The following is a 15,133-nucleotide window of genomic DNA, read 5'->3' as shown; positions in this document are numbered from 1 at the left end:
CCGCCATTTCTGATCCACCATCTCATTTCCATCCGTTACACCCTCCCCTTTACAAAATGTGCAGCTTTACTGTAACAGCATTCTTTAAAACATGAATTCATTAGTTCTATGATACAGAAGGAAGAAGTTCTTGATGGTTTCATCCTCTCATTGAATGTAAAAGCAAACAGGAAGTGATGTAAGGTCACTCACTGATCTTTTCCCATGATGAGCAGGTAAGTTATGATTCCTGTCAGGAGAACCATCATCATCACCACAGAGGTCAGGAGGAAGGCCCGGCACAGTGGCCGGCCCGTCAGCCTGAAAAGAGTGTCACCCATCCCCCCTGCCTCCCTGCCACTGCCCCCTGTATTTGGGCTGGGAAGTCCCACATCCAGGGAGCGGTTCCTCACAGACGTGATGGACCTCTGGCCCTGCCGCCCCAATCCGTCGCTGGACCTGCAGAAAAGAAACAAGATTTTTGTTGTTTTAGAGGAAAAACTACACTGTAAAAACGTTCTGAAAATGAGTAAACAATTTGTTAGGTTTATTCATTGATGATTATAAAGTTAATGTGTGTACATATGAAACATTGGAGAAATGAAACACTTCACTCTGTTTAATGTAAACTGTCATGCAACTGTGGTAGAAAATTGCTGATGTTTGTGCAAGGCTAAACACAGTTATCAGGAGACCACTCTCTTCTGTGATTCAATTAGAGGAGCATTTTGTCCTATGAACTGATCAATTGCTTGTCAGAAGAACACTATTTTGTAAACCACCCCATGTGTTATGATCTGCTAATAAAAAGGCTTCTGCAGAGGAAGTCCGTCAGAGAGTAGATGTAGCTGAATGTAGCTCTCTCCTTCTGCAGAAGCCGTTAAAAAATCCCTCTTCTGTGTCCACTCAGTTCCTCTTTTACGAACCTACATTTTTGAACCTAACAATTCATTAAAATTAGTGTATTTACCCTTGACTTGAGTAGAAAACACAAGATGATTTGCCAATGGAACAAGCCTTTTTACCATTAAAACAAGATAAATATATAATATACACTTGAAATAAAAGACTCTGGTAGTTTCTCTTATTTTAGATATAAATTGTCTCATTCCATTGGCCAAGTGTCTCACTTATCTGCCCAATTCAAGAATAAAATACCTTACTTAGATTAACATTTTCTACAGTGTATATTTTTTGTTATTTCATCTACAGTCTGAGTTGCTGCACTAAAATATTAATCCCCTTTAAAGAAGAACCCATCAGGATCATCACTGGTTTTCAGCCCTGCTTTCAATAAAAGATATATTTCCAGATTATTTGTTTTCTTTACATTTCCTCATCTTTGAATTAAGACCTAGAGGGCTGTTATCCTGCTTCTTGTAGGTAGAAGTTGAACATACCTGATCAAGCCATGTAGAAATATAATTTAAAACGTTTTTGTTTTAATCTATTCATAAAATGCTTTCATTTAAAAATGAATAAAGAGCCCAGAAATACATGAAAGATCAGGTTGGTGGATTCTTAAAAGCTTAATAACTTACAGCTTGCAATTCAGGTTGATATATTGCAGAATGCTGGGATGGAATATTTATGAAATACATGCATAGACCCCAACAACCCCAATGTTTTCAAAGCTCCCAGTAGGAAAAAAAAAAAAAAAACAACAACAACAGGAAAACCTGAAAAAGAACTACAAATGTCTATTAGTATCCAATATGGTTGGCTTACATCTAAACTAAACATATTCTGTTCATCATCATAAAGTTTATTTGTAGGGCACTTTAAAACGGCTAACTGCTGAAAACAAAGTGCTCTATGGCTAAAAATAATAAAATGCAACAGAAACATAAAATGCAGCTTAAAGATCAAAAACAAGGCAATAAAATTTGTTGAATTCTATTGGAAAGGAGCAAATCTAAACAGCAGTTTGTACTTTTATAACGAGCCAAGAAATCCAACTAGATTTTCAACTTGCAAGACTTTACTAGAGTGCGACTCAAATCCTAAATCTGTGTTCTGACTTTTCTGTCAAATCAAATGCTGCAGCATTTTGCTCCTCCAGCATCATTCACCTTTTCTGACAGAGGATTTAAAAAAAAAATTTTATTTCCTGGAATAAAAACAGATTTTAACTGTATGAAATATATTTAACCTTTCAGGAAACGGATGTGTGTTTGCCATCATTGTCCTGTTGGAAGAACCCAAATCTGTCCAGAACTCAACCATCTGTGACAGACTGTCCCCTCATACAGAAATAACCCACGTTCAGGAATACCCCAGCCAGAACCTGAACAAATTTTAAAGCATATCAGAAATCACATCAGCATGGACCGAGGGGCCGACACCAAGAAACAAACATCAGTTAAGAAACACTTCAACGCTGGACTGGAAATTTGAAGCAGGCTTAATGGACAAGACCAGAGATGGCAAAAGTACTCACTTTCCGTACTTGAGTAAAAGTACAGATACTTGTGTTAAAAAATACTCTGGTAAAAGTGGAAGTACTGATTAAACTTGTTTACTCAAGTAAAAGTAACAAAGTACAGGCTTGTAAATTTACTTAAAGTATAAAAGTAAAAACCACCTTTTTCATGCCATTGCCTACATTTTAAATGGATGTCTGCCAATAGGACTAGATCTCCGTTGTGTTCATTTTCAATCATCTCGTCGTCCATGCTACTATGCTAACGCCACCGCCACCAAGCTGCAATGATTTGCCGCCAATGAATACCGCCGAATCTGTCCATTCATCTTGTAGTGGTGCGTCAAATGCAACGTAGATTCCCATCCAATTAGATTGAATTTGGTATTGATGACGTGAAAAATAATAACGGTAACTCCATTGAAATGATTCAAAACTAAAGTAACGAGCCAATTTTTTTTAAATGTAAGGAGTAGAAAGTACAGATATTTGTGTAAAAATGTAAGGAGTAGAAGTAAAAAGTCGCCATAAAAATAAGTAGTAAAGTAAAGTAAAAATATCAGAAAAATCTACTTGAGTACAGTAACAAAGTATTTGTACTTCGTTACTTCCTATCTCTGGACAAGACAAAACGTCTGGTTGTGGGAGAGCAAAAACTGATCTACTTGGAGATGATGAAGAGAATCAACTGGTTTGGAGGACTTAGATTGAGGCTTTAAAACCAAAAACCATCTGAGCTGCATGTTGGTGGCAGCAGCATACTGAGGGGCCTGTTCTTCCAGGTTCTAACTGATCCAACTTCTTACTAAACATCTAGATGTTTGGAATTGGAATCAATAAAGCTGGACAATGATCTCAAACCAACTAGCTGGTTTCTCATGGCCCAATCAAGCCTTACTTTGTAGCGTAATTTCTGCTCTGAGTGGATGTTTACATCACCAAATGGCTTATTTTAGATGAAAGGTTTCCAAACATTTTAGCGTGTTAACCCTAAAAATGCAACAGACAATCCCTAGAAGCACATATAATTATACAGGTGCTGGTCATAAAATTAGAATATCATGAAAAAGTAGATTGATTTCAGTAATTCCATTTAAAAAGTGAAACTTGTATATTATATTCATACATTACATACAAACTCATATATTTCAGATGTTTATTTTGTTTAATTTTGATGATTACAAATGACAACAAATGAAAATCTCAAATTCATCATATCAGAAAATTAGAATATTGTGAAAAGGTTCAAAATTGATGGCCCCTGGTGCCACACTCTAATCAGCTAATTAACTCAAACCACCTGCAAAAGCCTTTAAATGGTCTTTCAGTCTAGTTCTATAGGCTACACAATCATGGGGAAGACTGCTGACTTGACAGTTGTCCAAAAGACGACCATCGACACCTTGCACAAGGAGGGCAAGACACAAAAGGTCATCGCTAAAGAGGCTGGCTGTTCACAGAGCTCAGTGTCCAAGCACATTAATAGAGAGGCGAAGGGAAGGAAAAGATGTGGTCGAAAAAAGTGTACAAGCAAGAGAGATAACCGCACCCTGGAGAGGATTGTGAAACAAAACCCATTCAAAAATGTGGGGGAGATTCACAAAGAGTGGACTGCAGCTGGAGTGAGTGCTTCAAGAACCACCACACACAGACGTATGAAAGACATGGGTTTCTGCTGTCGCATTCCTTGTGTCAAGCCACTCTTGAACCACAGACAGCGTCAGAAGCGTCTTGCCTGGGCTAAAGAGAAACAGGACTGGACTGCTGGTGAGTGGTCCAAAGTCATGTTCTCTGATGAAAGTAAATTTTGCATTTCCTTTGGAAATCAAGGTCCCAGAGTCTGGAGGAAAAGAAGAGAGGCACTTCATCCACGTTGCTTGAAGTCCAGTGTAAAGTTTCCACAGTCAGTGATGGTTTGGGGTGCCATGTCATCTGCTGGTGTTGGTCCATTGTGTTTTCTGAGGTCCAGGGTCAACGCAGCCACATACCAGGAAGTTTTAGAGCACTTCATGCTTCCTGCAGCTGACCAACTTTTTGGAGATGCAGATTTCATTTTCCAACAGGACTTGGCACCTGCACACAGTGCCAAAGCTACCAGTACCTGGTTGAAGGACCATGGTATCCCTGTTCTTAATTGGCCAGCAAACTCTCCCGACTTTAACCCCATAGAAAATCTATGGGGTATTGTGAAGAAGAAGATGCAATACACCAGACCCAACAATTCAGAAGAGCTAAAAGCCACTATTAGAGCAACCTGGGCTATCATAACACCTGAGCAGTGCCACAGACTGATCGACTCCATGCCACGCCGCATTGCTGCAGTAATACAGGCCAAAGGAGGCCCAACTAAATACTGAGTGCTGTACATGCTCATACTTTTCATGTTCATACTTTTCAGTTGGCCAACATTTCTATAAATCCTTTGTTTTTATTGGTCTTCAGTAATATTCTAATTTTCTGATATGATGAATTTGAGATTTTCATTTGTTGTCATTTGTAATCATCAAAATTAAACAAAATAAACATCTGAAATATATGAGTTTGTATGTAATGTATGAATATAATATACAAGTTTCACTTTTTAAATGGAATTACTGAAATCAATCTACTTTTTCATGATATTCTAATTTTATGACCAGCACCTGTATAATGTTATATCTATTTGTAGATAAAGTCAAGAGGGTATTAATTATAAAGGATTTTAAATGCATTTTATTAATTAATTCATCCCTATAAATTATTTCCAATTGTTTAATGGGAAATAAATGAGAAAGGAAAGAGTGCATGAAAAGAGAGAAAATAAAACAATACAGCAAAAATAGACAAGATATCCAGTAACTCATAGAAGTGTGCTTCCACACCTGTATGACACGAGAGGGACAGAAAACAGAGAACAGGGGATAAAAAAGAAAAGGCAACAACAATTGTGGGCAGCTCCACAGTAGCCCTACTGAAAAAGAGGCGATGGGAGCCAGATATCTAAAGGCACCCCAGATCACTGGAACACAAGGAGGGGAGACATTGGGATGTATGAACCCACCAGAGAAGGGAAGACAAGAGCACCCAAAGCCCGGCCACCGAGCGCCCAAACCCCACAGGGTCCCAGTCCCCAAGGGGTCCCACCCCAGAGACCATAGTTCTGAGATCCCATGGGGCTGTGGCAGCCAAGACGTCTGCCAGTGGCCGGTTATGGCCAAGGTTGACCCGGATGAAAGCCTCGGTGTCAAAGTTTGGGGACACCTCACCCACCAGGGAACTCCACAGGACCAGGAAGCAAAAGCCTGGCCCGGCAGCCACCAGCAATGAGACCACAGCACTGAAGTACCCAACCACACACCTAAAGAACCATCAGCATGCTTATACCGCACATATCCCATGCATCTTTTACTCTTTTGGCACCTCCTCCTTTTTGCCTGTTTGAGCTGATGTAATGAGTAAATTTCTCCACTGTGAGATAAAAGTCAATCATCAATCAATCACACTTAGGACCTAGAATGTTCAGTGGTTGGGGGTGGCAAAGACCAAACCTGACAAGAAGACAGAAACAACTTCACATTCATCCAATCTCACCCTTAGAAACATACGGACATATACAAGTACACAACAGAGAGACAGACAGCTGCAAAGACATACATAAACATATTCTGACACTCATATATAGACTATTCACCCGGGACTTGGGGTCATCCCTCTAGGCGGCACAGACCCAGGAGGATTGTTGTAGCTAGCCAATCCTCTGGAGCACCCACCCAACCACCAGCGAATTACAAACGTTCCAGGCCATCCACATACACTATATTGCCAAAAGTATTTGCTCACCCATCCAAATTATTGGAATCAGGTGTTCCAATCACTTCCCTGGCCACAGGTGTATAAATTCAAGCACCTAGGCATGCAGACTGTTTTTACAAACATTTGTGAAAGAATGGGTCGCTCTCAGGAGCTCAGTGAATTCCAGCGTGGAACTGTGATAGGATGCCACCTGTGCAACAAATCCAGTCGTGAAATTTCCTCGCTCCTAAATATTCCACAGTCAACTGTCAGCTGTATTATAAGAAAATGGAAGTGTTTGGGAACGACAGCAACTCAGCCACGAAGTGGTAGGCCACGTAAACTGACGGAGCGGGGTCAGCGGATGCTGACGCGCATAGTGCGAAGAGGTCGCCAACTTTCTGCAGAGTCAATCACTACAGACCTCCAAACTTCATGTGGCCTTCAGATTAGCTCAAGAACAGTGCGCAGAGAGCTTCATGGAATGGGTTTCCATGGTCGAGCAGCTGCATCCAAGCCATACATCACCAAGTGCAATGCAAAGCGTCGGATGCGGTGGTGTAAAGCACGCCGCCACTGGACTCTAGAGCAGTGGAGACGCGTTCTCTGGAGTGACGAATCGCGCTTCTCCATCTGGCAATCTGATGGACGGGTCTGGGTTTGGCGGTTGCCAGGAGAACGGTACTTGTCTGACTGCATTGTGCCAAGTGTAAAGTTTGGTGAAGGGGGGATTATGGTGTGGGGTTGTTTTTCAGGAGCTGGGCTTGGCCCCTTAGTTCCAGTGAAAGGAACTCTGAATGCTTCAGCATACCAAGACATTTTGGACAATTCCATGCTCCCAACTTTGTGGGAACAGTTTGGAGCTGGCCCCTTCCTCTTCCAACATGACTGTGCACCAGTGCACAAAGCAAGGTCCATAAAGACATGGATGACAGAGTCTGGTGTGGATGAACTTGACTGGCCTGCACAGAGTCCTGACCTCAACCCGATAGAACACCTTTGGGATGAATTAGAGCGGAGACTGAGAGCCAGGCCTTCTCGTCCAACATCAGTGTGCGACCTCACAAATGCGCTTCTGGAAGAATGGTCAAAAATTCCCATAAACACACTCCTAAACCTTGTGGACAGCCTTCCCAGAAGAGTTGAAGCTGTTCTAGCTGCAAAGGGTGGACCGACGTCATATTGAACCCTATGGATTAGGAACGGGATGTCACTTAAGCTCATATGTGAGTCAAGGCAGGTGAGCAAATACTTTTGGCAATATAGTGTACATATAATCCCCTTCTACCTATGGCTGCCAGGCAATCACAACCCAGACCAAGTACAGCACACCAGCCACCCAAGGCCCAGGCACCCGAAAACCCCCACGGCTCCAGCAGCAGTTTCGGTAATTGAACTCTTCAAAGCTCTTAGATGTTATCCTCAGCTGCCAATGGTTGACTCCGTATTTTTGGAGATAGAAAAGACAAAAACATTCCCACCACCATGTGTGACCCCAGCCTGACCTTTTGACCTGCAGCTTCCCTTTGTTGCGGACGAAGCGGATGCTGTAGACCCTCTGCATGGCAGCCGGCAGGTAGGAGAGGACGTCTGAGTCGGTGGCCAGTTTGGGAAGCCCGTTTGGGGGCAGTGGAGTCAGGCCGCGACACAGCGGGCACTGGATGGCGTTGGGATCAGAAGACTTGACGTTCATGCGTGCCAGGCATTCCAGGCAGAAGGTGTGTTTGCAGTTCAGCATCTTGGGGCAGCGGAAGACGTTGTTGAACTGGCTGAAGCAAATGGCACACTCCAGATCTGGAGCCGATTCATCCAAGAACTCGGTCGGTGGGGGATACGGCTGGACGTCTGGGGATGGGATGGAGACCTGGTGGGAGTGGAGGGCAGTGGGGGGGGCGTAGGGGTTTTCTGTGGATTGAGATTCTGTGGGACTGAAGGCGGGGAGGTGCAGCGTGGAGCTGGGTATTTGGACATGATGGGCAGGAGGGAAACCAGCAGCAGAAGAAGCAGACAGAGAGCTGAGAGTGGTCTGGATAACTGGGGGGTCAGATTGATCCACAGAAGAGTTGAAGTTAGCTGGACTGCATGGAATTTCATAAGCATCATCTGCATAGGGATTCATCACTGAGACAGAGAGGATAGAACCGTGGAGAACTAGTGGATGGATGAGGATGTTCAGCCTTTAGCAGCAGAAAGGAACAGGAAGCATCAGTGGAGGATCACAGAAAACTCAAACAGCTTCAATCTTCACTCCATGATGGCGTCTTTAAAACTAAATGAAAGAAAAAAAAGAAAAAAGTGAATGAACCTCACTGTAACTATGAGACTAACAGGAGAGAAACCATCAGAGCCTGAATCAGTTCCAACACACACCTGATCTCATATCTATACAGAGCGTCTGGTGAGAGAGGAAGCAGGAAAAGGTTTTCTGTAAAAGGTTTCAGTTAAACATGAAGGAAACATGAAGAACATTAATTGGATTCTTGCTGCTAAGGTGGTTTTGTGACTGGAAACCTTCATATTTCACTGCCTCCAGCTCCATCTTTACCGGCTCAGCCCCGCTCCCCTTCTGGATAACATTTGACATGTTTCAAGAAAATAGACTTAAGATAGGAACAAATATTTTTAGGAAACTCGTTAAACCCAAGTGAGCCAAACAAGCTCAGCACCCAGGAATTTATCAAATTAAACCCAGGTAGAATAATTTGTTTAGATGATGATGGTTAGCAAGGAGCAGCGGATATAGATGATGGATGGAGGAAAGGATAAAGGAAACCATTGTCACAACTGTGGTTTTGCTGAAAGTCACTGTTTTTAAAGGACATCAGTGAGTTTTTTTTCCTGAAAGAAAACCGCATGTTTCATCCAAGAGGATAAAGAGAAAGTGAAGGGAAAATGTCACAGCAGCAGGTGGTAACCCTGTATCACAGAGCAAAGGTGATGCCTGAAAAGGACTAAATACTGAAAATTCTATTAAATACAACTAAAGCATCTTTTGAATCTACTTCCCTTGCCAACAGTTTCTCCTGACTTTCAGATGCTCCAGTCCCCGCCTGATTACAGCTCAGATATGGGGTTATTCTTATACACATTTATACCCATTGGAGCTTTAGGATAACCTTCAGGGTTTTCGATTAGTAAGAATCAAATTTCAGGTATCCATACAAATGCAACTCATTTAATAAAATCCTTCTGGAACCATGTAGCAGTTTATCTTCTATATGGAAAAAAATGAAGCATGATCTGTATTCCTGATCCACCTTAACTTCCTTTGGTTTAATGAGGTCCAAAACCTATGATTTACTGCAACGCTGCACTGAATACTTCTCCTCCCTCCTGCCTTACAGATCAGGCTAAGTGAGGTCCAGCAAAAGCTCCTACAAGTTCAGAGCTGTTTGCACGTCACTGGATATCCAACAGCAAACTTTCATTAACATGTTTCCTCAAGTTGGAACCAATAAAAACCAAACCAGTGACACCCTGAATGTCAGCCAGAAGCTAATTTCAAACCAGACAGAATTAGATTAAGACAAAACTGATATTTTGCTGCAAAGCAAAAAAGAAATCAAACATTAACAGTTTGGAGTGTTAGACTGGATCTATTGACCGGGAAAGAAACATCAGTAGTTTGAGAAAAACTCCTAGCCATTACCAACCAGCTGGAAGGGCTGGGATCTATATCTGCAAGAACATTTTATTCTATTCGAAAAACATTCAAAATAACAAATACAAAAAAAAAAAAAAAAAAACTTTACTCTGCTGAAAATCCAAATGTTTGGCTGAAAATGTCAGTTTCTCACATATTGAAAATGTATCTATAATGGCTGCATATTAATGCAGACCAGGAAATAAGATCACTCTGCTGTCCTGTTCCTGCTATGAAAAGTTGTGAGGAAAAGCTCTACAACAACAAATTCAACCAAAGCAGTGATCAAATTTGACAGCAGCTCCTTTAAACATTCATTACATAAAAAGTCTGTATCTAAAAGAGTTTCTCTGAAAGCCAGAGCTCCATCCTACCTCCATCTTGGTCAGTATCTGTTCTTCTTTCTGACACACCAGCTCTCTGTAACTGAGCTGCTGCAAACTTCCACTGCTTTGCATACGTTTCCGTAAAACTGGATTCTGTTCTGAGTTGCAGAGAACCACCCAACTGAACACATGCTATAATCTAGCCGGAGCAGACATTTGCATAGTCCATATTATTTACACAGGGAAATAAAACGCAAAACACTGCGGCCTGTTGAACGTAGAAACACTGAGCAGGAATCACCTCCACTCCTCCGACACCAACATATCCTCTCAGAGATTATGCAGAGCCCTGTTTCCATTAGAGATCAATTTGAGACGCAAATGAATAAAAACAAACGAAAAAAATCATTAACATGTTTTCACCTTCGAAGTTCAACTGGAAGCAACGTTTCAATTAATTCAGAAATTTTAGAGAAGAGCTGCACTGCAAAAAGTACTTTTTTTCTTAAAATATGCTTATTTGCCCTTTATTTGAATAATCAAGTAAAACAATATATCAGTGGGATAAGTTATTTGCACTTAAACAAGAAAAAAATATATTAAGCACTTAGTTTAAGTCCAGTTTAATGCAGGTACTTATAAGACCAAATATTAATTGATTTGCAGATTTTATTTATCAGCTCAATTGAAAGGAAATTTTTCTTTCAACCAGAAAATTTTTTTTTGCAGTGTTGTCATTTTAGCTGTGCAAACAGAGTATATATATATATATATATATAGATAGTAAGAACATAATTTATCTGAAAATCAGGAAAGATTTAAGAACTGTAAAACTCACACACATGAGGCCCAAATTTACAATGTTTTAAATTTAGTCAAAACTAATATTTACTGCTTTTTACACTACAGTATTTTAAACTACAAATCTTCTGTAATAAAATGTGCAGATATTCAAACTCTCAGACCGAGTCATTTGTAGATTTTAGCTTTCTTTGTCTAAACTGTGCATGCAGTCATTCCAAGAAAAAAAAATCTATGCTCTTATGCTGTACAATAAAAAATAAAAATCAGTTTAAAGTTTCAGTTCTACACAGTTTCTCTCCTCTATCAAAGTTTAGAGCTTCGACCATCTGCCACCAGCATGTCAGCGAAAGTTGAGCTCCAAGCTGCCTGAAGCAGTAGAAACTGAAGGCCCAGGTTTACTTGATCTAAATCCATCTCTTATTATAAATCAGACTTTTGTTTTTTTTTGTTTTTTACTTTTAATGTTGCCTTTTAAATATTAACGTCCTTTCCTTACTTAATATAATCTGAGGAGTGGAAAACACTCAGATGTTAATTTGATCTAGGTTACTCATAAGGGGTGTCCATTAAATATTTTTTTTTACCTGGGCATATAAACGTTGAAACCTTTGAACAAAAATGTTAAAACCATTAAAGCAGAGAGAAAAAAAAAATAAAAAAAATAATATATATATATATATATATATATATATATATATATATATATATATATATATATATATATGTTGGCTTATAACAATCTAACTGATCTAAATCCTCATTTACCTTAATTTTTTTTATTTTTTTTAAACTTTATTACTTTGTTTAGGTTTTTAGTAAAATATAAGAAACAATCTATGGCTCCATTAACCAAGAACATCTCTTCTCTAAAATGCAGCTCTGTTGTTTTTTTTTTTAATTAAGTTGAACTGAGCAGGACTAAATCAATCAATGCTGAAAGTTCAGTCTCTGAGTTCATTTTCAATTTTTACCTTTTCTGATCTCCTTCCTCCCAAACTGCAGGTTTTTTACATTCAGTCCAGATTTCAGATGTCAGTTCCTTTCTAGTCTCTGTTAAAATTGTATAGTTTTACAGATAAATATTAAAACTGACGGATAAAAGCAGGAGCTGGCTCCAAAGCTTCGCTGGAGAGTTTGAAAGCTGACACACCTGAAAAAAGTGATGCTGATTGTTGGGGAGGCAGAGTAATTAATGCAGACACTCCCATCAAACATCAGAACATAAACTGGATTATTAACACCAAGAATCCAGTGTAACAAAGACAACAGTTTTCTGTGCCTGTAAGCAGTACTTGGTTCCAATTAAACCAAATAATTACAAACCATCTCCAGTATAAAAATATATTTTAAATGTTAAGTTTAAATTATATTTTAAGTTTTAGTTTAAATGTTTGGTATAAACAAGTTGATTCTAAAGCTTGGAATTTAGCTAGTGTTAAGCTAATTGAATTTGCTATGAATAATTACATTAATCACCTGAAAGTTAAACTTTTAATGCTGGATGTGGAGCTTCTGTTTAAAAAAAAAAAACGTATCTACCATAATTTTGCCTCCCAATAACAATGAAATGACTGTAGATATGAAAGGATCATTCTGTGGTTCATGACGTTATACCCAGTCTACAGAGTATCATCATATCCAGCAGCAGGAAAAAATAAACATGTTTTTGTTTGGGGGAATCAGCATTAGCAGATATTTAAAATTAGAACTTGTAAATTCTCTGTCAGTAGGGCTATTAAAACAAATAAACAGGGCTAATTTAGAGGCAACCAGACTTTCGTTTATTTTTTCTGAGGACATTTCCACACCTACTCAAAGCACTGATGTGTTTTGGCACAATGGAGGCCCATCCTCCTAAGCACATCCCACGTCAGATGCAAATCGAAGACCAACCCATCATTCTCCTGGGTTCTTAGAGTCTTTTGTTTTGTGTTTTAGCCCATTTGAATTATGGCATTTCTCTGGAATGAGTTTCAGAACTGAATTGTAGATAGTTGGGAACTGAAACCCCAAAACTATCCCATTTGTTTAGTGATTGTTTTCCCCTTTAATCAAGAATTGTTTACTTCACTGCTCATTTAAATCATCTGTCTTGTATGTCCAAAACATTTCAAGACATAATCACATTAAGTTGGTGCTCGGGGAGAGGAGTTGCAGTAGAAAATTTCTTAGAATGTATCTTGCTGCATTGATCTTGGTTATATCAGGTAGGTCCAATCCATTTTTTTTTATTTTTGCTGACTGTAGTGTGTGCTCTACTAAACCCATGGAATAAGCCAATAAGAAACCAGGTTTGCATGCCGCACACACATCGCCATGGGGGTATAACTTTTGTGTTGTCCAGATGTAAGTCAACTTTTTAGTGAATGCCCTACCTCAAACACTAAAATTGGTTGCTGTAGAACTTTAATATATTTATTAGCCACAGTAGCTAAACATTTTATTTGGCCTATTATTTATGAATACACGCCCTACAGGCTGTGTGTTATAATACCAGATGAAAGCGTAAATCAAGCTCAAATAATTCTGCAAATACGTGAAATAAATTAATCATAACTTCTATTCAAAATGTAAGATTTTATTAACAAACATCATTCTGCTCCAAGTCAAACATATTTCAGTAAAAAAAAAAAACTCGACTACAACTTTGTGAAACTAAACTGAACTACTATGTACAAAGAGGAAAGGAAAACATGGTTTTTAAGAGGCTCTGAAGGTTCAGAGTCCATCACTACATCCAGATTTAGAGTCTGCTTGGTGCTTTTTAACTGGATTAATTGAAGCTATGTTTTAACTTTTAAACACTGTTACGTTGGTTGAAAATGATTATTTCAGTTCTATTTGGATTCAGTCAAAGAAAATGTAGGTATATCCCCTATTAATTTCTTCTATTTATGCATCATTGTTCCTTCACATGCCTGTTGTGTATTGTCCCATTTTTGAGTGTCCTTTAGTACTTCCTGGTAATTTATGTATTTACACCCCTTGGCAACGTATCATGGAATTTCAGCATGTAATCCTGAAGGGTTCAAGTTTTAACATTAACTCGTGTCATTTAGGTGGGTGGAGGGTGTCAAAGGTGGATAGCAGCAGTGATTTCATTCCAGCATGGATATAGGAGCATGAAGTAGGGATGATGCAGCATGTAAGGTACGTAAAATGAATGAAAACATGTTTTAATTAATAAAAGATATTTAACAGGTAATATAAAGCTAACGGTTCACTCATATAAATAGCTGATGGTAAAGGATTATCTGCTATCTTTACAAACACCTTGTGTCTCAAGTCTTGGCTCTGCTTTTATTCTATCCTCCATAGGTTTGATCTCTAGATGGTTGCTTTGTGAAATTGTCTAATAAATCTGAACATGTAGATCTGTTAAAAAATAAAACTTTTCTTGTGATTCAAAAGTCTAAGGTCCAAAGTTCAGATGAAGTAATTATAAACCCTTACTGTGTTGCAGTAAAAGAGATTGCAATAAAAACGATAGGAGAGTAGTAGACCAGCTTTGACATTTTTCCTTTAGAAATTGTACTAAACAGAGTTTAAGCCTATTTCACTTTAATTAATTCATTTAAATTCAGTGTATTTATATAAACTGAGTTGAATATACATTAATTCACAACACGTCATCTCAAGGCACTTTATAGTTCACCAGATCATCCAGTCAAATTGCTTCAATGTTTTCTATCTAAGGAAAACCGGTTGATTGCATCAACTCTTGTACTCGAATGCAATGCCTCATGGCTGCATGGCTACTGTTCGCTACCCTAAGACGACAGCTAAGAGTCCTAAAAGATGATCTGAGAAAAAAATATTGTCATGATCTGCACCTGTTAGGGTTTTCTGTTTTTGATTGTTGTATTTAAGTCTGTATTTTCTCTTTTTGCATTTTCTTTTCCTATTGTTACCCTGTTGCTTGAATCTCCCTGGTTTTCCTGTATTGTATCCTTTTCATTAAATATTCCTTCACCAACATGCACCTACTTATATCTTGCTTCTACTTCAGGCATTCAATGCCCCAAATATTGTAAATGGAACTAAAAATTCAAAGGGGCAAGTTACCAGGCATAGATAGAACCACCATCTTCCATTACCTCAGTCAGAAGGTGGACAAGAACTCATGCCAAGCTTTGGATTAGGAGGCCATTTTAGGGTTCATGGCTGTCCATTTTTCCTTCCAGAACT

The 15,133-nt window shown here is 39.1% G+C and overlaps 1 protein-coding gene across 2 annotated transcripts; it reads right to left on the bottom strand.

Annotated features, from left to right (window-relative positions):
* On the bottom strand, positions 1–12,007 carry LOC119782381. 2 transcript variants are annotated; one of them, XM_038283333.1, is made up of 3 exons: positions 11,917–12,007; positions 7,678–8,441; positions 1–438 (listed from the first exon to the last, which is right to left on the bottom strand). In XM_038283333.1, exons 2-3 carry the CDS (start codon positions 8,289–8,291, stop codon positions 189–191), a joined length of 864 nt encoding a protein of 287 aa, XP_038139261.1. In that variant the 5' UTR covers positions 8,292–8,441; positions 11,917–12,007; the 3' UTR covers positions 1–188. The 2 variants fall into 2 exon arrangements, with proteins under 2 accessions (XP_038139261.1, XP_038139260.1); XM_038283332.1 differs by lacking the exon at positions 11,917–12,007 and adding an exon at positions 10,190–10,291.
* Positions 12,008–15,133: the final 3,126 nt, after the last annotated feature.

The sequence above is a fragment of the Cyprinodon tularosa genome, unplaced genomic scaffold (assembly GCF_016077235.1).
Source record: "Cyprinodon tularosa strain WSP-4 unplaced genomic scaffold, ASM1607723v1 ctg192, whole genome shotgun sequence".
Taxonomy (NCBI): domain Eukaryota; kingdom Metazoa; phylum Chordata; class Actinopteri; order Cyprinodontiformes; family Cyprinodontidae; genus Cyprinodon; species Cyprinodon tularosa.
Note: the sequence above shows the minus strand (reverse complement) of the source record. Positions and strands in the feature narration are given on the sequence as shown.